The sequence below is a fragment of the Miscanthus floridulus genome, chromosome 16 (genome assembly GCF_019320115.1).
Source record: "Miscanthus floridulus cultivar M001 chromosome 16, ASM1932011v1, whole genome shotgun sequence".
In the NCBI taxonomy this organism is placed as follows: domain Eukaryota; kingdom Viridiplantae; phylum Streptophyta; class Magnoliopsida; order Poales; family Poaceae; genus Miscanthus; species Miscanthus floridulus.
In genome coordinates this window covers 116,051,179-116,075,475 of record NC_089595.1, presented here as the reverse complement: position 1 = coordinate 116,075,475, position 24,297 = coordinate 116,051,179, and the positions used below count along the sequence as shown (strand labels likewise).

Below are 24,297 nucleotides of genomic sequence, written 5' to 3'. Positions count from 1 at the left end.
AAGTGTGAAATGCAGGAATGCGCATTGAAGATTAGGTGCAAAGACAATTCCATGCTGGATTGCTTAGTTCATTTCGTCATATTCTGCAAAAGGTGTGATGAGTCATGGCATGTGGAAGCTCATACCAATTCATGGCTCCATGCACCATTATGTGTAAATTTCTATCCAGATGGATCAATGGATGAAAATGTTATTGTTTTTCTAAATGTAGAATGGGAGAAAAAGGTAACACCAACTGTACTATATGTTCTTAGGAATCTTAGCAGATGATGTCTTTTGATTACAATTTACAACACGTGTACTGGAGAGTGATCAGATCAGTTTCTTTTCTGATCAGAATACACAGTTTTTGACTTATTGTATCAATTTTTCATTGAAAATTCATAAGACAACTTCCTCATTAGATCATTAGACCTCATTAGACCTCAATTTACAAGAATTTGCCTGATTTAGATACAAAATAGTGAAATACGTTGATCATGATACTAATCTGTATGGTAAATACAATGTTTACAATGGTGAATAAAATCAGTCTGTGTTGTTTTCAAGCATATGTTCCTTGAATATTAATGTTAGTAGTTAGTACATGTCAACCATAAGTTTGATGCTAACAGTGGGGTCACGACTCACAGGAATTGGCAACACTTTATGTCCTGCTTTACATGTCCCCTTTCATCTCTTTTTGTGACAGGACAATATAAAACATATTGCACATTTCTCGTCCATATAATATTCGCCTTTATTTAGTGCAAAGCTTGTTACAACATAATATCATCTTGCTGACAATCTAAACTGAATGGTCCAAGATGCTCAAATTGTATTAATCTTTTCAGAGCTTGTAAGTTTTAACAAGCAGGAGCGGTAACTTTTGGGTAATCGGAATCTGATTGTGCTTCCCATTCTGTCCAAGATCCATCATAAACTGGAACATCATGCTTTCTAATCCTGTAGAGCCCCTGTAAAAAGAGATATTATTAGGGATTGCTTTGCTAGTGCCTGGTAAATCCAAGATGAACAGGGAAGATTCCAGACCAGAGCAAGTGTACAGGCAGTCACGCTAGATCCGCAAGTGACAACAATGGGTTGGTCTAGGGAAATTCCTGAAGAAACACCAAATACACCATACTGTTATTGCTTGGCAAACTTTTCAGAATTTCTGTACATGATCCCTAAGAAATACACAATTTCTAAAAGATCTGAAATGTTAAATTATCATTATTCTTGCTCTGCTTCTCATATCTGTACTTCAGAAAAATTCTTGCTTTCTTTCTTGCCAAGAACACAATAAAATTACTTATTTCAGATTATTAAAATGAGTTGCAACAGAATGGAAACCTGCTTGCTGAAACTTTTGCCGCAGCTCATCTGCAGAGAGAAGGTTTGGTGCACCATCGAACATCTGGGATGAAGTCAAACATCATCATTTCTTAGCAATTGATGGTTATCCAACTATCATGTGATGTACTGAATCTTTGAATCATACCAACCTCAGGGAATGGAACACAGATGCTTCCTGGTATATGTCCACTTCTTACCCCTTTCCGTGGTTCTGGTGCTACACCATCAAATCTGCGAATTTGAATGTGGGTAATTTTCTTCAAGACAATAAGAAACCATAGGCAACTTAGGAAGAGGGGCCAATAACAAAAAAATACCATTAGCTGCCAATGCATATAATGCATCTTTTTAACAATTAGTTTGAGAATTAGTAGATTCACAAATGGAGAAATATATTTTCATCTGTACTTCTAGCAGTTTAATGTAATTCCTTTGAATTCAGAGTTAGGGCAGAGTCTTGCTTGAACGGGAGCATTGTGTTTACTAACCTAAGTTTGTACTTACAAATCATATTCAGTTAGCATAAGAACTTCTAGCTGCTACAGTTCATGTAACTAAAGATGTTACCTGCCCTTTGCTCTGGCATCTATTTGTTGGTAAGTCTTCGCAGTAACATTATGTGCAACCTGTTGCATGAATCAAACAGCTCAATTTGCATGGGAATAACATTAATGTTTCACTTAGTGATAATCTTCATAGCTCCTTTTTGAGTTAATCATATTTACAGAATTCGGAGTTGATCCTATTACTCCAGAGTTGATCAAATTTATGGAGTTCCACCAAATTTTTGAGGCATCAATGTAAAATTAAAGAAAGCAAAAGGGTTCATATGACCAGCAGACCGATACATATTTCAGTCTAAGCATGCAAGGCTAATACTTTCAGGTAAAAAAAGTTACTAGCCTTTTCCAGTGTCCAGAATAGATTAGGCTGAAATTCAGTCTGAAATGTGATTATATTTGTCTGCACAGACCAAAAAAAATGTAATTATCCAATAAGCAAAAAAAATGTTTAGTAATTATATGGACAGCATCATTTTATCTCACCTGTTCACCATTATAAACCCTTTCAACAGCCTTATTTGCAGCATTTGATTTTAGAACTGCATCATCAGGGCTAGCATTTTCCACATTGAACCTAGAAGCTCGCCACTGAGGTAAACCACCATCTAATACCCAGACTTTCTTGTGTCCAAACACTCTAAACATCCTAAACATCTTGAAGGAAATCATGTTAGTTAAGTAAAACAGTCAGATCACTCTTATAACATAGAAAATAGTGGATGCTGGAACAGACTTCTACTTACCACCAAACACGAGGTGCACTGAAGAATCCCTGTCCATCTTAAACAATAACTTTATCCTGGTTTTTTATACCCAGCTCAGAAATTGCTGCTGCAAAAGCCTCTTCTGATGGCAACATGTGTGGTAACTAAAATAATATCATAGGGTAAACATATTATGCTTTAGGAAAAGAAAACAAGCTCTATATTACTACTATATTGCGAAACTAATTGAAAGAATCGGTCTCCAGTTGGTGGCAAAATCTAATTTTAAGTACATGAGATTTGCAAAGCTGTATGAACCACAACCACCTTAGGAAATCCTTGTTGTTTATCTACTTCAACTAAAATAATGGGAAAAAATAAGGATGCAAGGTATATCCAGAAACATTTCTCACATCAGTTGTTCGATCAACTATGCCATCTAAGTCGAAGAATAGCGCACCAGGGATGTGTGCCACCTGAAGATATAACAACACTTTAGCTCCAACAATTGTGTCAAAAAGGAAAATGAGACACGTTACAGCTGATGCTGAAAACCCTGATATTCTTCCCATGGATCCCTGTTCTCTACTGACATGTACCAGGAAGCATCCAAAACCTAAAACAAGTTGTTAACTATCACAAACCACATCTGTCTCTAACCCTCTAATTCTTTCTGGAAGTAAGATCAAATTGACAAACAATCATACTGTTATGTTCTCCACATACCATTGACGCATGGGATAGAAGAAGTATCTCTGAACTTTTTGTTTATGAAGGAAGCATTATTTAAGTATCTCTGAACTGGATATGAACATGCAAACTAGATGACTTTTTTTTTACCTTGACATCAAGCATTCCTAGGTTGAAAGCTATAGTTTGGTTTTGGTTAATTGATGAAACCCTAAGTGCTAACCTAGTTTATCAAAGTGATTATGAGATAGGTAGCACTACTCCAAGTGATGAAGCAATGTCGAAGATCGTGACGATGGTGATGGCATGATGATGATCAAATGCTTAAACTTAGAAAAGGAGAAAGAGAAAAACAAATGGCTCAAGGACAAAGATAAAATTGTAGGAGCCATTTTTGTTTCGGTGATCAAGACACTTAGCGAGTGTGATCACATTTAGGATCGATAGCCGTACTATTAAGAGGGGTGGAACTCGTATCGAAATGCGGTTATCAAAGTGCCACTAGACACTCTAACTCATTGCATATGCATTTAGGATCTAGTGGAGTGCTAACACCCTTGACAAAGTTTGTGAAAATATGCTAACACATGTGCACAAGGTGATACACTTGGTGGTTGGGATATTTGAAGCAAGGGTAAAGAAGATAGAGTTGAAAAGGAGTTAGTCGCGCTGGTTACAGAGCTATCGGACGCTGTCCGGTAATGGTGACCGGACACGTCTGGTATTTGGCGACGTACTCAGCGACCGGACGCATTCGGTCGCCACACCAGACACTGTCCGGTATGAATCAAGCTAACACAGTGCTCGGCAGGTCAGTCGATCGGACGCTGGCAGCGTCCGGTCTAGTGTGACCAGACGTGTCCGGTCATCGGTGGATGCTTACTGTACTCGACCAGACGCTAAGGCTCAGCGTCCGATCAGTTTCTAATAGACGCGTTCGGTCGGCCCTGGTGGCTTACTGGACTCGACCAGACTCAACGGTGCAGTGCCCAGTCAATTGAGTTTGTGCATCCGGTATGAGCGTCCGGTCATCAGCAAAATGGGCAGCAACGGCTAGGTTGGTTTGAACTGGACACGTGGCAGTCTGGGAGCTATCGGACACATCCGGTAGGCTGACCGGACGCGTCTGGTATTCACGACCAGAATGTTCCAGTGCTGCGTCTGGTGCATTGTGACTGGAGCGTCCGGTCAATGCACAGTCAGCAAAATATTTGAGCCAACGGCTCTATTTCGTGGGGGGCTTCTATTTAAGCCCTATGGCCGGCTCAAGCTCACTCTTGCACATTTTCATTGACATAGCAACCTTGTGAGCTTAGCTAAACCCATCTCACTCATCTCCATCATTGATCCATCATCTTTGTGAGATTGGGAGAGAATCTAAGTGCATTGCTTGAGTGATTGCATCTAGAGGCACTTGGTATTCGTGTTGCGCTGCGGATTTCGCTTGTTACTCTTGGTGGTTGCCACCACCTAGATGGCTCGGTGTAGCGGTGGAGGATCAACATGAGTTGGTGATTGTTCATGGCCGCATTCGGTGATTGTGAGGGGAGTTGTACCTTCCCCGGTGGAGTGTCGAAAGGTTACTCTAGTAAATTACCTGTGTCATTGAGTTACCTCACTTGTGGGTAGGTTCTTGTGGTGTCCAATCATGTGGATGAGGTTTGTGAAACACCTCTTAGCCACCGAACCACCAAGTGTTGGTCGACACAACGGGGACTAGCGTGTTGGCAAGCACGTGAACCTTAGGAGAAAAATCGGTTGTCTCTTGCCATTTGATATTCTCTTGGTGATTGGTTTCATATTCATCTTGTGATTGGTTCATTCCTCTACACGGCGGTATAACCATCCTACTCACTCATTTATATTCTTGCAAACTAGTTGTAGCAAGCTCTTTAGTGTAATTAGATTTAAGAGCTTGCTTTGTGTCGATGAAATATGGTCGGCAATCTACCTAGGGGTATGCCCAAGGTAGTAGATTATCGGCAGACAGATGCGCAAGCAACAAACAAGATGATAACGCAAGACAGACACAAGGTTTTATCCAGGTTCGGCCGCCGCAAAGGCGTAATACCTACGTCATGCATCTGATTGTATTGATGTATGTCAATGAGAGATGTTTTTTAGAGGGGTCCCATGCCCGCCTTATATAGTCCGGGGGCAGGGTTACAGATCTGGAAACTAATCCTAGCCAGTTACAATTGCCATAGGTGGCCAGATAAGGATTCCTATTCTAATCGACCAAGATCTTGCTTGATCTTCAAATCTGTCTTGATTCATTGCGCGGGATTCCGAACAGGTTGGCTAGGCCGCGCGTCGTCTTCTAGTGGACCAGACCCCCTTGATCCGGGCCGACCCAAGCCTAGCCATAAGGGTATAGGGGTTAATACCCCCACAGCTAGTCTCTGAGCACCATGTATTATGTTGTGACATGCCGTTCGATCTCCTTCGACTAATGTGATCCGCCTTCATGTCATCTCCAACTAATTGAAACATTGACCAATCGAATGTGCCAGCATTCTGGTCAGAACAGAGAGCAGTAGACCACGATTATAGCCGAAGATTTCGATTGTCCGAAGAATGCATGGTGCTCTTAAAGAAAAAAGAAAAAGATTTCTTTCCTTATCAAGTGTGCCCACTTGTATTTCTGAAAAGAAATATAAGTGACCCTTGGACAGTAGTAATTCTGGCAATCAGTCAAAGCGTAGGGGTTGATTAAATAAACATATTCACCACAAGGTGAAGTATGCCCACTTAGTCCCCGAGCCTGGTAGTAGGTGACGTAGGCACGTGGTGCTAGGGTCTAAAAAGAATTTTCACTGAAGTTAAGAATACAATCGTCATACAAGCAATATGAGATGCACCAGCAGGTGCATCATACCGATGTAGCCCCCGAGCTTGCTGGAAGGCGAAGTATAAGCCTTGTAGCAAGGTCCAAATAAATGCCTCTCGACTGTATGTGAGTACAAATCACATGTAGCCGAGGATAGCGGTCTTCGAGCAGTGGTCGGAACAGTCCCCGAGCATGGTAGTGGTTGGAAGCAGTCCCCAAGCACGGTAGTGGTCGGAGCAGTCCCCGAGCACGGTAGTGGTCGGAGCAGTCCCTGAGCATGATAGTGGTCGGAGCAGTCCCCGAGCACGGTAGTGGTCTGGGCAGTCCCCGAGCATGATATTGGTCTAGACCATCCCTGAGCACAAGACGTGCGGCGAAGAACCAAATGCCACTTGTACTATTATTTGGTATATTTATTTATCTTCTTACTCTGTCAAGTCCAATCTGACACGTCTGGTAAAAAAAAGTAGATGAGTATAGGACGTCATACTGCCTTCTTGTCCTTTCAAGCAAACAGTCACTTGGCACCTGTAAGGAGGTGCATCAGTGTGGGCCCTCTCACACTGGTAACGAAGAGGCGCATACACTGATAACGAAGAGGCGCATATATTGGCATAGATCTCGAGGTTGTGAAAACAACCGTCTGTGGTGCGTGCACATGTCTCCTAAGAATCTCGGGCAGACAAAACAGCGGAACTCTTGGTTAAATATAGTATAGAATTGGTGAGTTACTTTTTACCGAGCCCCATTACCATTCGTCGCCGCAGCCTTCTTCTTCCTCTTGCCAACCCTAATACCTCCAAAATCATCACCAACCACTCCTCCACCGTATCCGTTTTCATTAGCAAGGCTAGATTCATGGCGAAAAGTGACACCCAAAAGAAAGCCGGAGTCATGGCGAAGGAGTGGTGGAAGTCAAGAAGCAACGAGCAGACCATCAAAGACCTCGTCATTGTAACACCCGGTTTCAAGGACAAAGCCGAATGCACACCATATGTGAGCCCTGGAAATAAAATCTCACATATAGCTACAAATGAAGGGGCAGTATCAAATCATAATGCCTAATATATAGCGAACTTAGCAAAAGAGATAACCTTAGAAAGCAATCAACGGATAGACAACTCTGCTCTCCGGGTGCAGACTTCACTCCACAGGATCCATCTGACTGGTTGATCACAAGCCTAAAACTTCTCCTGAGGTGTGGGGGAAATAGCAAGAGTGAGTCCATGTCGAACTCAGCAAATATAACAACAAGGTAGTGTATTCCATAACCACATGATCAATGAACATGAATAATCAATATCTTAAACAATTAACATAAATGATCATCTTAACAAGTAAAAGTCATCATCCCTTATGTAAGTGTTCCAAGGTCGCTCATATCCGTGAGCACGGCTAGTATACCAGTTTGTTAACTCTGCGCAGAGGTGTACACTTTCACTGTGAGTCATGATTCTCATATGCCTGGGTTAGCTAGGCCCAAAACACAGAGAACCATATAAAGCCACCCAAGAGCTCGTCTAACCGGCCAGGGCCGCAGGGTCATCAGATATAGGAACCCCCCTTCCAAAAATAAAGTAAAAGGCCGCTTCCAAAGCTAGGCTCAACAGGACAGAGGCTGTCCTATACCCAACTCGCAGACCTCTAACCAGCTAGAAAAGGGTTTCTCAAACGACTAGAGCCAGAGCCATATAGCCCTCACAGCTGTACGTTAAATCCCGGATAATCAGTTACAAGACAAGTCCTTATATTGCTAAAAAGTCATCTTGTTTATGTTTATAGCATATTCATTAATCAAGTTTCAAGATCATGGTCACAGAAAGAAAACCCAAGCTATACTTGCCTTAAACACCGATCCTTCGGTAAGCTTTAATCTTCAACGTTTTCTTCTTCTTCTTGATCTCCAACTTCTTATAGATCACCAACGCAAAACTCACCGACTGGACAAGACCGAAAAGCACCATATAAGCATCCGAACAAGCATGCATAGCAAACATACTAGATTAGAACAATACACCAATCAATGAAAAGATTTCGAAATCTAATCTACGCATTGCTACGATCACACACACGCGAAAGGCACACTAATCGGAGCTACGGTAAAACAGAAACATCTATCGAAGGATTTACGTTGGAAAGAAAACTATATGCTTTATCTATTTTAATGATCATAAAACATGTATAAGATATCTCAGGGGAATATCTAAAATTGAGTTAAGTCATTTTACACTTGAGTTACTAGATTTAGAAAACTAAGATAAATTAATCATATCTTAATTATAAATATTTTGAGATCATTTAAGCAAATTAAATTGAAATATAATAACAAATGAGAGTATATATATTCAAAGTATATATGTCACATTTAAACTTGGCAAATTACAATTTAAAGACATACATGTTTATGTCACTAATTAATCATATTTTATTAATCAACATATCTCATATTATATAAAATATTTAAACTTTACTTTAGAAATATAGAACATGTGAGAGCAACTAATAGAACAATTATATTATGTCTCCTAATTGATCTAAGCAAGTCATAATTAAAAAGGCATTAGTGTTGGCATACGTCATATTTTATAATTATAAAAGATTATATATATACTTTTAGTCATTTAAACATCTATAAATTAAAAACATAAATCATGTGAGGGCATCTATTCATACTTAACACATATGCAACCTTCAACTAATTATAATCTAAGACTATACTAAAGTTACTAATTGATCAAATTAACAGGTTATGTATAATCACCGAGATATAAAACATATATTGTTTCTAGTTATAAAAGTAATTATAAGCATGTTAACCAATTTAATATTTAGCTATATATGAAAAATCATGTGACATGATAAACACTATTACTAACGCGTAGATCTTGACGCTATGAATCTAACGCAACTTGAATGGAATAAAACGGATCTAAGACGCAGAAGATATGATTTAAACAAGATTTCTTTTAGTCGAATATTAGATTAAATCTAATCACGAATTTTAAAAGTTAAAAACATATTGAACAGTAGTATGAACATGTAGGTTATGAAATTATGAACCTAACATAATTTGAACGGATCAAATCGGTGTTAGAACGAAGAAACGGTGGGGATCCATTGTTGATTATATGTGGTGTATTTCTATAGTATTGTTGGATTTATTTTTCTATAAGAAAACGGCCATAATGTGAGGGTGACGTGACGATGACATCATCAAGCTAGGAAGAGCAAAGCTGGGCACCTATGACGGAAGCAGCAGCAAGCAACGATCGGACACGTACATTCCTCGGCTTGCTCATCGGCGCTAGCATGAGAAGCTGGACACGGGATGGTTGGCAAACAGAAAGCTACGGATACCGACGATGCTCAAAAAGACTACACGTAAAGGAAAACCAGAGAGAGCGGAACATGCAGAGAGTCTCACCGGTGACGGAAAAACAGCCACGGCAGTCGACGGTGCTTCAGGCCATTAGGAACGGACTTCTCGGTCGTGCTTGGCCCTGTTGTCTTGCCGGTCAGGAAGCGGCGGGTGGAATCTGAGACCGTGCAAGATGAGCTTGTGGCGACGGCGCTGATATTGCCAAGATCACGAGGACGACAGGATTGTTGATGAGGATGAGATTCAAAATGGGACGAGAAGGGGAACGAGGAATTTAACGGTGTGCTCACCTTCATCATTCGGCTATGGGCGAACAACCATGACGATGAATCGACAAACGTGGAAGGGGTTGGCTGGGCTGAGCAGCGCGGCGGCGGCAACGGCGACGGCGACGGCAATGGCGACGGCGAGAGAAAGAGGAGAAAAATATAATTTACTACACGAGGGATTTCCCAAACTAGGGGCTCCTCTTATGGTAGTTTTGGTGTGCTTTGCCCAAGGGGTTGGTTGATATATATAGGAAGAAAAACTCCCCACATTCACGTCAACTAGCAATATGGTACTAATTGATGTTGCACCCTCCACCTTTACTAATAGGCCTAATTAATTATTAAAGCCCATTAGTAAATAAAGATATGGGCCTTTGGGCATGAGGAAATCTGAGATATTTTATTATTTTCGGAATTAATTAATTTCATGGATAAAATAATTCTAGAAAAGTCCAAAATTGAATTTTAAGCCACGAAAAATACTCCGAAGGCTCCGAAAATTCAGAGAAAATTCTCAGAGATATTTTAGAACAAGACGAACCCAAATAAAGTATTTGGAGCTCATGAAAAGATATTTTGGAGCATTTTAAAAATTAGATTATGCTCACAAACAAGTGGGAACAAGTTCCAGAAAAAGCCAACGAAATTCCCGAGGTATCCATGGAGATAGGTTGATGAATAGTGAGCAGGAAGGAGTGATTTGGATTTCATGGAAAAGATTTTAGGATACTTCTCAAGCAAATATTAAGTTAGAAAACAAGGAATTTGATCCCTGAGAAAGACTAAGAATTGCTGGAGAAAGAAGATCGACTTACTAAGCGCATTTTAAAAATCTTTTCTCACAACATGAAATAAATCAACAACCAAGCATCACATCAAGCAATATCTCGTCAAATTGATTTGGAAAAGCTTGAAAATTCATATTTTTCCTGTAACTAAATTTATGCTAGTTCAAACTAAGATTGGTAAATTTTATCCAAATATCAAAACATTTATTTTAATTAGTGTTTTCTATGCACAACCCAAAATTAGAAATTTTGGAGTGTGACAGTCATCATGGGAGTACTCCACAACAAGGAACTCGTGGGATGGCGCGCGCCGGAGGGCGAGGGGTACCCCGATCCACAACTAGGTGAGATTGTGGTTTTCGAAGATTTCTTCAAGCGAGGTTTTGGGGTTCTAGTGCACCCTTTCCTTCAGGGGCTCTGTCTGTATTATGAGATTGGGATTTGCAATCTGCATCCCAACTCGATTCTTCTTGTCTCCACCTTCATTCATCTTTGTGAAGCATATGGCGGCTTCTAGCCCTATTTCGACTTCTTTCGCCATCTTTTCTATCTGCGGAAGAAAGGAAGCGGTGGCTCGAAGATAGTCGGAGGTGTGTACCTCAACCTTCGCGATGAGATGAAGGCCTAGTACCTGCACTGCCCTTGGAACACGTTGCTTGACGACTAGTACAAGAAGTGGTTCTACATCCATGAAGAGCCGAACACGATCACACTGTGTGATGTGGGGTTCATTCTGGAGAAGAGGACCAGCTGGTTGGAGAAGCCCGAGCACCTAGAACATATCCTAGAACTTCTTGGGATGATCCCGTGGAAGAAACTGGACGGTCTGAGCGTGGTTAGGAACTTCATCAGCCGAAGGATCCAGCCCTGCCAGAGGAGGGTACACCTCGGCTATGAGTACTAAGGTAGCACAGACCCAACGAGGACAAGGCAAGAGGTGCTTGACAAGATCGAAGTTAGAGCCAGAATTGGAGAGCTATTTAACTTAGCTGATCCAAATTATGTCAGATTGAGCGACATCGAGCACGCTTTCAAGCTCGCCCGACCTCCCCCAAAGGTAAATCATCCTGCCTTGTACCCGTAGTTTTATGTTGTAACAGAAACTTACTGTGTTATCCCCTTTGTGTTTTCTAGATTAATGGTTGGGATAGAGCAACAGTGTTCATGTCTCCACCCCCTGGTGTAGATTGGCCGCAAGTTGCTGACCCAACTGCCCAGACCAGCACTGGGATCGAAGACGTCGACTGGGCCGTGCTCAGAGTTAGGGAGGAGGCAGCGGCCAGAGCTACTGGTAAGCGGTCGGTGACCAGCAAGCGTCGTCAGGCGATCTTTACATTGTCAGACGATGAAATAGAGGACGCAGACATCTTTTGACTTATCCCTTGAAAGAGGAGGAGGCAACTGGAGTCGACGGAGCAAGGTGGCTCCTCCATGCCGGTGGGACCCATGTTGCCGACCACTGCAGCGTGGAGGACAAGCGGCGAAGGGGTCGAGCACCAAGCCCCGGCGCCAGTGTTGGATGTAGAAGGAGACCAAGTGTCACCCGCACAGCACGTGGAGTAAGCATAGCCGAAGAGACGTGCCTTTGCCATATCATTCCGTGCTTCCAACATGTAAGCATTTGTAACTTTGATGTAAGCTTGCAATTTTTATTGACTTCTGAACTTATCTTGGATGTACTAGGTTGGTGTCCACCGAAAATCCAGATCAACTAGCTGGGAGCAGCGTGGCTCTAGCAATAGTTGTAGAGAAGACTGCGCAGCAGCCAGCCATGGAGGAAAACATAGCAGAAGGTCCTACCGGAGCCACAGACCACAGGCGGTCAGACAACTAGTCCCCGAGCAGGAGGTCGAGAGAAGAGCCAAGCCGAGCGCAAATGCTCCTGAGCACTAACCCTGCTGAGGGCGACACTTCAGCACCCAGGGTAATGGGTCAGATCGAGGAGCAGCGGACGGAGGCAAGAGCACAGAGCACGTTTATCGATGCTGTAGCCCGTGGGAAGGCTATAGTGATCGTAGAAGCTGCCAACTCTGGACCAGCACCTTTACCCAAAGAAGAGACCAAAGTGGATGAAGTAGAAGAGGTCCTGGGCTGTCCACAGGACAAATGACAACATGTATATGTGTCACGCTGGCAGAATGACCAATGGGTTGTTCATGAGGAAATCCTAGAGGTCGAAGAGACCATGAAAGTTGAACGGGCAGCGAAACGACTGGTGATGGAAGTCCAGGTATGCTTTGCTTGACCACTTGATCTTGCCATCTAGTCATACTGTCTTACTTAGCTTTTTGCATGCAGGACTTAATGAAGACCGCAAGGTACCATAAGAAATGCTTTGACTAGATTGAGGGGATCACAACAAGCAATAAAGAACTGGCGGCCGAAGTGGAATGCTTGCGCCACCAACTTGAAGCCGCCAACCATGAGAGGACAGAGCAAGAGGCGCATAACCAGAACCTGGTCATCTAGCTTAGTAACAAAGAGCAAGAAAAACAAGTAAGTAGTTACTTTATCACAACGATTGCATGACAAGTGTTATTGCGTTGTTGGTAGTAACAGCCGTAGTGCAGGCTTAGAAGCCGAAGTAGTCCGTCTCCGAGAGGAGAATAGTCATGCGGTCATAGAGTGTGATCGCTTGAAAGAGGACAACAGGAAACTAGCGCACGACCAGTCGCAGCTCCGGGACCACACGACCAAGATGAAAGAGGAACTAAAAAGTAAGCGTCCCAGACCCCTTTGCTCACTTTTGTTTCCCACCTTGTCTTGTCGTGGTATGACGTTTTAATGTCTTGTGTGGTTTGCAGTTTTAAAAGTCAATGCTAAGAAGCATCTAGAAGCCATGATGAAAGATCGTGATGGCTAGAAGGCGCGATGCCAAGAGATCACCGAGGATCGGGACACATGGAAAAACCGGTGCTAGGATGTGGCAATGGGCATTTTGCCGGTCCTCAACCTTATCGACCCAGCGCTTACAGAGGAAGTGCCAAGGACGCCGCAGCTCGGACTGGTCGATAGATGTCGAAAGGCATGGGATGGTTCCAAGAGTTCGTGAAGGAGGCAGGTGAGTGCACATGCGCACATGTGCTAAGCATGGTACATGCTCACTACCCCTTGATCGATCTCAAGCGCCTGGAGGCTGGATACCCGAAGGAGGTAGATCCAGACAAGGTTGAGGAGCTTCGGATGACCTAGCTAGACTTGTCGGCAAAAATAGTCGACGACATTAACCTATGTGGAGGTGGGACAGCACCTGTACAGGGTACGCCATCAACAAGTTAGCTAGAAACGCCATCAGTTTTGAGCCAACCGGTGAAGCCTGCGGTCTCGACCAGCCAGGCATCGGTGGGGCCATCTTCTTCAGCTCGACTAGTACAAGAGTCCTTAGGACTCAAGCACGATGTTGGGCCCAGCGAGCAGCAGGTGTCACGTAATCCGACCAGCCAATAGTACAGGCTATAGCTGTAGAAGAAGATGTAGTTGTGTTATTGTAAACTTAGACCTTTTTAGGTAAGCTTGTAATAACATAACTGTATATCATCATAAGCTTGTTTGTTTTGTGGAAAACGTATTTAAGCTTGAATCTCACATTGGTGTAACTAAGTGAGAACATGTTAGCGTTCTATTTAGTTGTACCAGTTTAGTTGACACATCATCCTGACAGGTTTGTATGGCCCTAGTTTGTCTTGTGGTCAGAGTGTGAGGATCGTAGCCTGTGCACATGTAGACGCAGACAAATCAAACCAAAGGGGACCTGCTGATCACCTGCAGTGTAGAGAGTAGATCCCATACACGCGTTGGGAGGAACCGGAGACAGGGCCTGCTTCGAAAACCTAGGAAGGAATGGTGGTCGGTTTTGACTGGTTAAGTTAGAATAATAATGGACTTCGAAGTGACACATTAGAGTGGTCGGAGAAACCATAGTAGCTTTATTGAATTAAATCGAAAGTACAAGAGGAGTACATATCTTAGCAGTTAAGCATAGAAACGCCTAAGCTTGTCGATGTGCCATGAATTGGGTACATCCATACCATCTAGGTGAGCTAACATGTAAGACGTAGGTCGCGTAACTTCCTTGATCATGAAGGGCCCTTCCCATGGAGTTGCGAGTTTGTGGACACCAGCCTAATTCGTCTTCCACTTTAGGACCAGGTCCCCAACCACAAAGAACTGCTCCTTAATGTTCTTGTTGTAGTACCTACGCAAAACAATAAGGTATTTGGCTGTACGTACGCAAGAATCAAGCCGCTTCTCTTCTGCACTATTCACTTCTAGCTCCCACGCTTCATTAGCCTTGTCTTCGTCGAAGTTCTCTACCCGTGCTGATCTGAAGGCTATATCTGCTGGGAGCACTGCCTCAGCGTCATAAACCATAAAGTATGGTGATACGCTGGTATTGCGACTGGGCTAGGTTCTTAGGCCCTAGACCACGGCTGGTAACTCTTTGAGCCATCTTTCAGGAGCCTTGTCATTTTCTCTGTATATCCTCTTCTTAAGTGCGTCCAAGATCATACCGTTTGCCCACTCGACCTGTCCATTAGCTCTAGGGTGCACCACCAAGACGTATTTTACTACTATGCTCCTTTCATCGTAGAAGTCCCAAAAAGCGTTCCCGGTGAACTGAGTACCTAGATCAGTGATGATGTTGTTGGGTATGCCGAAGCGGTGGATGACCTGGTCGATGAACGTGACATCCTTTTGAAAGGTCCTAATATGGCTAGAGGGGGGTGAATAGCCTATTTAAAAATCTACAAATTAACTAGAGCAATTTGATTAGTATGACAAATAGCGTGATGCAAACTTGCTCTAGGTCTACAAGGGTTGCAAGCCACCTATCCAATAATTCTAGTTGCAATGATTACTTAGGGACACAAACTTGCTATGTAATTACTCACTAAGGGCTCTCAAACTTGCTACTCTAAAGAGTTCAACTAGATAAATGTAAATAATAAAGCAAGCTCTCAATTCTAATTACACTAAAAAGCTTGTATCAACTAGTTTGCAAGAATGTAAATAAGTGAGTAGGGTGATTATACCGACGTGTAGGGGATGAACCAATCACAAGATGAATATATAGCCAATCACCAGGAGAATGCCAAAGACAAGAGACAATTGATTTTCTCCCAAGGTTCATGTGCTTGCCAACAGGCTACGTCCCCATTGTGTCGACCAACACTTGGTGCCGGTGGCACCGTCGGACTATCTGCACTCTACGAGCGGACACTCCGTCGGTGGAGTTTCTTGCCCTTGCACCTAAACTTCACCACCCTTGATCAAATATGCCAACCACCAAGTGTATCACCATGTGCACATGTGTTAGCATATTTTCACAAACATTTTCAAGGGTGTTAGCACTCCACTAGATCCTAAATGCATATGCAATGAATTAGAGCATCTAGTGGCACTTTGATAACCGTATTTCGATATGAGTTTCACCCCTCTTAATAGTATGGCTATCAATCCTAAATGTGATCACACTCGCTAAGTGTCTTGACCACCAAAACAAAATAGCTCCTACATTTTATACCTTTGCCTTGAGCCTCTTGTTTTTCTTTTTCTTCTTTTCCAAGTTTAAGCATTTTACCATCACCATGCCATCACCATTGTCATGATCTTCATCATTGCTTCATCACTTGGAGTAGTGCTACCTATCTCATAATCACTTGATAAACTAGGTTAGCACTTAGGGTAAACTAGAGCTTTCAATCTCCCCCTTTTTTGATAATTGATGACAACCCTTATACAAAGATATGAATTAAAGTTCATTTGAATCCATGTTGCTTGCCCAAGCATATTTACCATGTGTAAAGGATATGGGCAAGTTTCATGAACTCCATATGATAGCAATTGCTCCCCCTACATATGTGCTAAGAGTTTGGATTGAAGCTTTGCACATATGATTAGATAGGAAATATAGGAGTCAATTTCTACCAAATGATGCTAAGGTATAAGAGATGGACCTTTGAAGTATGATACCAATCGGAGTGCACCAATATACCATCCTTAGCACCATTAGTAACTAGACATATACAAGAACTAGAATACCACATGAGATCAACATTACATGCAAGGGTCTAGTTTCCATAGAATGAACATAAGTCTAGTTACTTAGCCTATGCATGCTAGTTTTTCATTTCAACATTCAAACCTACAATTAGCATACACCATACAAGCATGGATATTTGAAATTAAAACTTATGCCATGCAAGCAAACATATGTAATGCTCATTCAAATGCACCATATAAGTTTATGAGCTTGCTCCCCCTATTTGTATGCTTAAAATTTTAATTGATCCCCTTCTTTTGTCATATATTATCTCTCCCCCTTTGTTTCAATATCTTTGTATACTATTTCTCCCCCTTTGTCATCAATGACCACAAAGGCTTAAAGTATAGATAGGGTAGGAGTAATAATGTCAACAATTTGCATAAAAGGTGGCCTCAAATTATAGATATGTTGGGGTGAAACCATGTGAAATGAGGATCATTTTTCCAATTTGGTTCAATCTAGATTACTTGCAAAAAATATTTAACTCGGTTTGATCCAAGGACAAGCTTCTTCACACCTCCAAATAAGGGTTATCTTGTACCATGTTGAGTTAAATACTTATAGCTCATTTTCTAAATCAAACACTAGGTTTACAAGCCCACAAACATGTCATATGCTACCACTAGATCATTTCAAACATACAAGCAATAGTGGTACCATACAAGCATCAAATTCATTTGATTTTCATGAATGAGCCTATTCAAATGTGAAATATGTCTAGATATACTAATCATGTCCTTAGCAAGGATGTATGCCATGCCAATCAACTTTTACCTTGGATTGCTCAAAGGAGAGACATGTCATATAATGGGGGTGCATCAACACATATTGGAGAAGTCAAGTATATTCAATTCATTCCTTAGCTTGCAAAACCTCTTCTCATCAAGTGGCTTGGTGAATATATCGGCAAGTTGATCTTTGGTGCCCACACTCTCTATGCAAATGTCCCCTTTTTGTTGATGATCTCTTATGAAATGATGATGGACATCTATATGCTTTGTTCTTGAGTGTTGAACTAGGTTGTTGGTGAGCTTTACAGCACTTTCATTGTCACATAGCAATGGCACTTGCTTGAACTTGATTCCAAAGTCACTCAAATTAGCCTTCATCCAAAGTAATTGAGCACAACAACTACCGGCCGAAATGTACTCCGCTTCAGCGGTTGAAAGTGCTATACTATTTTACTTCTTTGATGACCAAGATACAAGTGATCTTCCTAATAGTTGACATGTGCCCGATGTGCTCTTTCTCTCAACTTTGCATCCCGTATAATCGGAATCCGAATATCCAATCAACTCAAATCTTGCTCCTTTGGGATACCATAATCCAACATGTTGTGTATGCTTCAAGTACCTCAATATTCTCTTAGTTGCCTTCAAATGACTTTCTCTTGGTGATGCTTGAAATCTAGCACACATGCATACAATAAACATCACATCCGGCCTTGATGCGGTCACATAGAGTAGGCTTCCAATCATAGACCGATACATCTTTTGATCCACCATGTTGTCACTAGTATCACTATCCAAGCTTCCACTTGTCCCCATTAGTGTACTAATAGCTTTACTATCATCCATTCTAAACTTCTTGAGCATGTCCTTGATATACTTGCCTTGACTTATAAATGTGCCATTCTTCATTTGCTTGATTTGAAGACCAAGAAAGTAACTAAGCTCTCCAATCATGGACATCTCAAACTCACTTGCCATCATCTTACCAAACTCCTCACAAAATTCTTGATTTATTGATCCAAAGATGATATCATCAATATAGATTTGCATTACAAACAAGTCATTCCCAAGCTTCTTGGTGAAGAGAGTGGTGTCAATCTTTCCCATCTTGAATCCCTTAGAGAGGCAGAAATCCCTCAATCTCTCATACCATGCTCTAGGTGCTTGTTTCAATCCATACAAAGCTTTTCTCAACTTGTAGACATGGTTGGGTTTCTTCTCATCTTCAAAACCGGGAGGTTGCTCAACATACACAAGCTCATTGATGTACCCATTTAGAAATGCACTTGTCACATCCATTTGGTACAACTTGATGTTGTGGGCACAAGTATAAGCTAACAAGATCCTAATTGCTTCCAATCTTGCAACCGGGGCATATGTTTCTCCAAAGTTAAGACCTTCAACTTGAGTGTACCCTTGAGCCACTAATCTTGCTTTGTTCCTTATTATTATCCCATCTTGATCTTGCTTGTTCCGAAAGATCCACTTAGTTCCAATCACATTATGATCCTTAGGCCTCTCAACTAAATCCCATACTTGGTTTCTTGTGAAGTTGTTTAGCTCTTCATGCATAGCATTGACCCAATCAACATCCCTCAAAGCTTCATCTATCTTCTTAGGTTCAATGGATGACACAAATGAGAAATACTCACAAAATGAAACCAATCTTGATCTTGTTTGCACACCTCTTGAAATATCACCAATGATAGTGTCCAATGGATGATCTCTTGCAACATTGGTTGGTTGAAGCACTTGCACTTGATTATTTGCATTAGATTGATCACTTGGTTGAGATGATGAACTAGCCATTTGTTGATCTTGCATATTGCCATTACTAGTGCTTGCTTGGATTTGATCATGAGAACCACTAGATTATAAATTTGAGTGACCACGGACACAAACTCAACACACGAATCTAAAACGAAATTGCAAAGGCACAAAGGGCGATAGGACAGCAGAAATTGAAATATTTTTGGGCTTTTTGTGGACTCTAGGTAATGAACAAATATGAATCTAAGGCAAATGAGATTATACCTCGTGGTAAACCTAAAATCTCTAATACCAATTGATGAGTACAGGCCCGATCTTCCGAGAGGTAGCCGGTAAGTTCGATTTTGTGGAGATCTCGACATTGGCGATCCAGCTTCAAATCAGACGCGATTTGAACCCTGCAACCATTACACCACTGCTCCGTTGGTTATCAACCAAGCACAACTTGATTGACCTCGCCAAGAAGGCTTTTCCTGCAAGCGAATCGAAGAGCACAAGCAAGAAGGTAAAACACGCAATCTGAAATTGCAAATATGAATGACGCAAATATCAATAGAGGATTCAAGAACTCGGTTCCAAAGGACTAATAGACACAGTGGAGGAGATCAAGAACGGGGGCCCTGGATCACTGTAAAAGGATTTGTCACCATAGTTACAATGAACGATTCAGTTTCTCGATAGAAAACTAAACTCTAAACAAAACCCAATTGTGTAGCAGCGGCGGCGGCTGTGTTTATAGTCTAAGACTTGACCTAGGGTTGGGGATGGCTAGGGGTTGGGCGCCCACAACTTGGGCTTAAGGCCCGACACGATACATGGCCAAGTTGGCCCAAATAGGTGATGTAGCACCTTGCCGTGGTCACACAGAATGATCCATGGACCTTATGGAGCTGGGACCAGATCCAAAACGACGGCGTCATCGTCCCCTTTCCAACGCATCCAAGAACGGCCCGTTTTTATGTTGTATGAGAAAGTTATGACCGAAACAGTGACGACGTGTTTGCTGAATCCGAGGGCGACGTGGCAGCTGAGTTGGGAATGAATTGCAACTTGGGGAAGACCATGGCGTCGGTGTGTCCAGCGTGGCGATGTCCTCATCAGCACTTGATTCTTGTCATCTTCAACATCAATCACCTCTCTAGGCCTTAACTCACCAATGTCCATGTTCTTCATTGCATTGACCAATTGAGTGCCTTTTACATCATCTAGATTCTCATCTTCCTTTTGGGAATTATTTGTTTCATCAAATTCCACATCATGAACCTCCTCAAGAGTACCACTAGCCAAATTCCAAACTCTATAAGCCTTGCTAGTAGTGGAGTAACCAAGCAAGAAACCTTCATCACATTTCTTTTCAAACTTGCTTAATCTAGTGCCTTTCTTCAATATATAGCATTTACAACCAAAAACCCGAAAGTATGCTATGTTGGGCTTTCTTCCATTCAATAGCTCATAAGGTGTCTTTTCCATCATGGGGTGACAATAGAGTCGGTTGCTATAGTAGCAAGTCGTGTTGATTGCTTCGGCCCAAAAAGAATGACTCACATTGTACTCACTCAACATTGATCTTACCATATCAATCAAGGTTCTATTCTTTCTTTCAACTAGCCCATTTGATTGAGGAGTATACTTGGCCAAGAATTGATGTCTAATTCCAAATTCATCACACAACTCATTAATTCTAGTGTTCTTGAATTCACTACCATTGTCACTTCTAACTTTCTTGATTGTTGTTTTAAACTCATTGTAAATGTCTTTGACAAATGATTTGAATGTTGCAAACACATCACTCTTGTCACCAAGAAAGAAGACCCATGTGTATCTAGTGAAATCATCCACAATCACAAATCCATATTTGTTTCCACCAATGCTAGTGTATGTGGTTGGTCCAAACAAGTCCATGTGCATCAACTCAAATGCCTTGGATGTGCTCATCATGCTCTTCTTAGGATGTGTGTTACCAACTTGTTTTCCGGCTTGACATGCACTACATAGCTTATCCTTTTCAAATGTGACATCTTTCAAGCCTCTAACTAAGTCATGCTTAATCAACTTGTTCAATTGTTTCATTCCAACATGACCAAGCCTTCTATGCCATAACCAACCCATGCTAGACTTAGTGATCAAACATGTTGACAATTGAGCTTCTCTAGCATTGAAATCAACTAAATATAGATTCTCATATCTAAATCCTTTGAATATCAAGTTAGAGCCATCTACACTTATGATCTCTACATCATCCACACCAAATATGCACTTGAAACCAAGATCACACAATTGAGCTACCGACAATAGGTTGAAGTTCAAGCTCTCTACTAGTAGCACATTGGAAATGCTCAAATCATTGGATATTGCAATCTTACCAAGCCCTTTGACCTTGCCTTTGCCATTGTCACCAAATGTGATACTATCAATCCCATTGCTCTTACTTTCATTGATTGAATTGAGCATTCTTGAATCACCGGTCATGTGTTGTGTGCACCCACTATCAAGCACCCAATGCCTTCCTCCGGCTTTATAATTTACCTACAAAAGAAGATCAATTCCTTTAGGTACCCAAACTTGCTTGGGTCCTTGTAGGTTAGTCACCAAGGTCTTTGGTACCCAAATGGCCTTCTTCTTTGGGCCCACAATTGGTGTACCAATGAACTTAGCCTTCACACCATTGGCACTCTTATAAAGCTTGTAACAAGAATCAAATTTGATTGAGGATACATTAGGTAGCTTGTTCTTGTTAGTCTTGCAATTTTGCTATATATGCCCAACTTGCTTGCATCTATTACAAAACCGACCATTACCCTTCACAAAGCTAGCTTTGGGAGTGACAAAGGCTGCCTTGCCTTTCTTGGGGGTAAAACCTAATCCCTCTTTATTGAGAGAAAATCTTTAGCTACCCAAGCACTTTAGCAAGTGGGCTTCTCCACCATAGGCATTGCCTAAGGCACGAGTGAGCTCATTCACCTCCTTCTTGAGGGTTTCATTTTCCACCATAAGTGAGGCATCACAAGTGAGACCATCACTCAAGGGTGAAGTGGAAGTAGTAGTGCTACAAGAAGTGTTAGTAGGAGCAACAATAATGGGTTCATGAAAAGATTCATCAATAAGATCACATGTTAGTCCCACATCACATGTTATGATCACTTGCTCCTTCTTGGCTTCCTCCACTTTGACTTGATCAATGAGAGAGGAGTGAGCCTTTTTAAGCTTAGAGTGAGCTTTGCCAAGCTTCTCATGGGCTTCCATTAGCCTCTCATGAGTTGCATTGAGCTCATCAAGGGATTGCTCAAGAAATTTGACTTTCTTGTTCAATTCCTTGCACTCCTTTCTCTTCATCTCAAAGCAAGTATGCACTTGCTCACACATGTCCATGAGCTCCTCCTTGGAGTACTCCTCCTCCTCCTCATCATCACTCCTACAAGCATCACTTTCACATTCATCATCATCACTCACATCATATTTTACCTTGGTAGGTTTTGCCATGAGGCATGTCGATGGAGTGTCGAAGATGGAGGGCTTGTTGTTGATGGCGATGCTTGCTAGTGCTCTCTTGATAGATTTCTTATCATCATCACTAGAGCTATCACTATCCGAAGAGCCATCACTATCCCATATGACCACATAGCCTCCACCCTTCTTCTTCTTTTGGAAGGTCATTCTCTTATCCTTCTTCTCCTTCTTTTCTTTCTTATCCTCCTTGTGCTTCTTCTTCTCATCCTCATCATTGTCACTATTGTATGGACAGTTTGCTACTACATGATCAGGGCTTTTGCAATTGTAGCATCTTCTCACATACTCTTTCTTCTTGGTGTCATCTCTTCTCTTTCTTGCACCATAGCCCTTCTTCTTCATGAACTTGCCCATCTTGCGCACAAAGAGAGCCATAGCTTCATCATCAATATCACTAATATCATCATCACTTGATTCTTTCTTGGACTTGCCCTTGTTCTTTGATGATGATGAGCTAGCCTTGAATGCTATGCTTTTCTTCTTCTTGTCTTCTTCTTCCTTCTTATCATCCTTGGCATCCCCCTCCCTTTCCACATGGTATGTCTCTTGTGTCATGACATCACCTAGTACTTGGTTGGGGGTAATATCCTTCAATCCTCCTCTTATGATTAGCAATCTTAACATCTCAAATCTTAGAGGTAGGCACATCAAGAACCGATGAGAGACGTCATCATCCTTGATCTTCTCTCCTAAAGCCTTCAAGTCATTGACAATTACTTGCAATCGATGGAACATCTCTGAAATGCTCTCATCTTCCTTCATCTTGAAGCTTGTCAATTTGTCCTTGAGGATATATAACTTGGCACTCTTCATCGCCGGTGTGCCCTCATATGTTTCCTCCAATCTTGTCCACACCTCATTTGCTCTTTCACAATCCTTGATTTGCTCAAACACCTTGGAATCAATGGCATTGTATATGGTGTTGAGAGCCATTGTATTGCATTGCTTGTTGATCTTATCTTGATTGGTTGGATCATCGAGATCAATGATAGCATAGTCATTCTCAGTCACTTCCCATACTTGATCATTGATTGAACCAAGATACATCCTCATCTTTCTCTTCTAATAATCATAGCATGTGCCATCAAAGAACGGTGATTTGCCCCCCACATGGTTGAACACAACTTGAGCCATAATTTGACACCGAGGTTGTTAAGCCTTCAATCAAATGGTGACCATGGCTCTAATACCACTTGAAAGGTCATAATATGGATAGAGGGGGGGTGAATAACCTATTTAAAAATCTATAAATCAACTAGAGCAATTTGATTAGTATGACAAATAGCGTAATGCAAACTTGCTCTAGCTCTACAAGGGTTGCAAGCCACCTATCCAACAATTCTAGTTGCAATGATTACTTAGGGACACAAACTTGCTATGTAATTACTCACTAAGGACTCTCAAACTTGCTACTCTAAAGAGTTCAACTAGATAAATGTAAATAATAAAGCAAGCTCTCAATTCTAATTACACTAAAGAGCTTATATCAACTAGTTTGCAAGAATATAAATAAGTGAGTAGGGTGATTATACCGATGTGTAGGGGATGAACCAATCACAAGATGAATATATAGCCAATCACTGGGAGAATGCCTAAGACAAGAGATAATTGATTTTCTCCCGAGGTTCATGTGCTTGCCAACACGCTACGTACCCATTGTGTCGACCAACACTTGGTGGTTC

The 24,297-nt window shown here is 41.7% G+C and overlaps 2 protein-coding genes across 3 annotated transcripts in view; both read right to left on the bottom strand.

The window, feature by feature from the left end:
* Window positions 1-24,297, bottom strand: part of LOC136514227 (thiosulfate/3-mercaptopyruvate sulfurtransferase 1, mitochondrial-like) — a 47,708-nt gene that overhangs the window by 8,756 nt on the left and 14,655 nt on the right. The gene's annotated exons all lie outside the window — the stretch shown is intronic.
* LOC136514228 (thiosulfate/3-mercaptopyruvate sulfurtransferase 1, mitochondrial-like) lies at window positions 568-3,081 on the bottom strand. Of its 2 annotated transcripts, XM_066508214.1 has the most exons (9): window positions 3,019-3,081; window positions 2,645-2,769; window positions 2,385-2,547; window positions 2,242-2,301; window positions 1,906-1,964; window positions 1,488-1,569; window positions 1,336-1,399; window positions 1,033-1,100; window positions 568-956 (listed from the first exon to the last, which is right to left on the bottom strand). In XM_066508214.1, exons 3-9 carry the CDS (start codon window positions 2,544-2,546, stop codon window positions 846-848), a joined length of 606 nt encoding a protein of 201 aa, XP_066364311.1. In that variant the 5' UTR covers window position 2,547; window positions 2,645-2,769; window positions 3,019-3,081; the 3' UTR covers window positions 568-845. The 2 variants fall into 2 exon arrangements, with proteins under 2 accessions (XP_066364311.1, XP_066364310.1); XM_066508213.1 differs by lacking the exons at window positions 2,645-2,769; window positions 3,019-3,081 and having other exon boundaries at window positions 2,385-2,570.

Coding starts and splice junctions, on each gene's coding strand:
- LOC136514228 (XM_066508213.1), bottom strand. CDS start 2,570: ATGATTTCCTTCAAGATGTTTAGGATGTTTAGAGTGTTTGGACACAAG. Junction 1,570..1,905: donor GATGCCAGAGCAAAGGGCAG/GTAACATCTTTA, acceptor TCAAATTCGCAG/ATTTGATGGTGTAGCACCAG. Junction 1,400..1,487: donor TCTGTGTTCCATTCCCTGAG/GTTGGTATGATT, acceptor ACTTCATCCCAG/ATGTTCGATGGTGCACCAAA.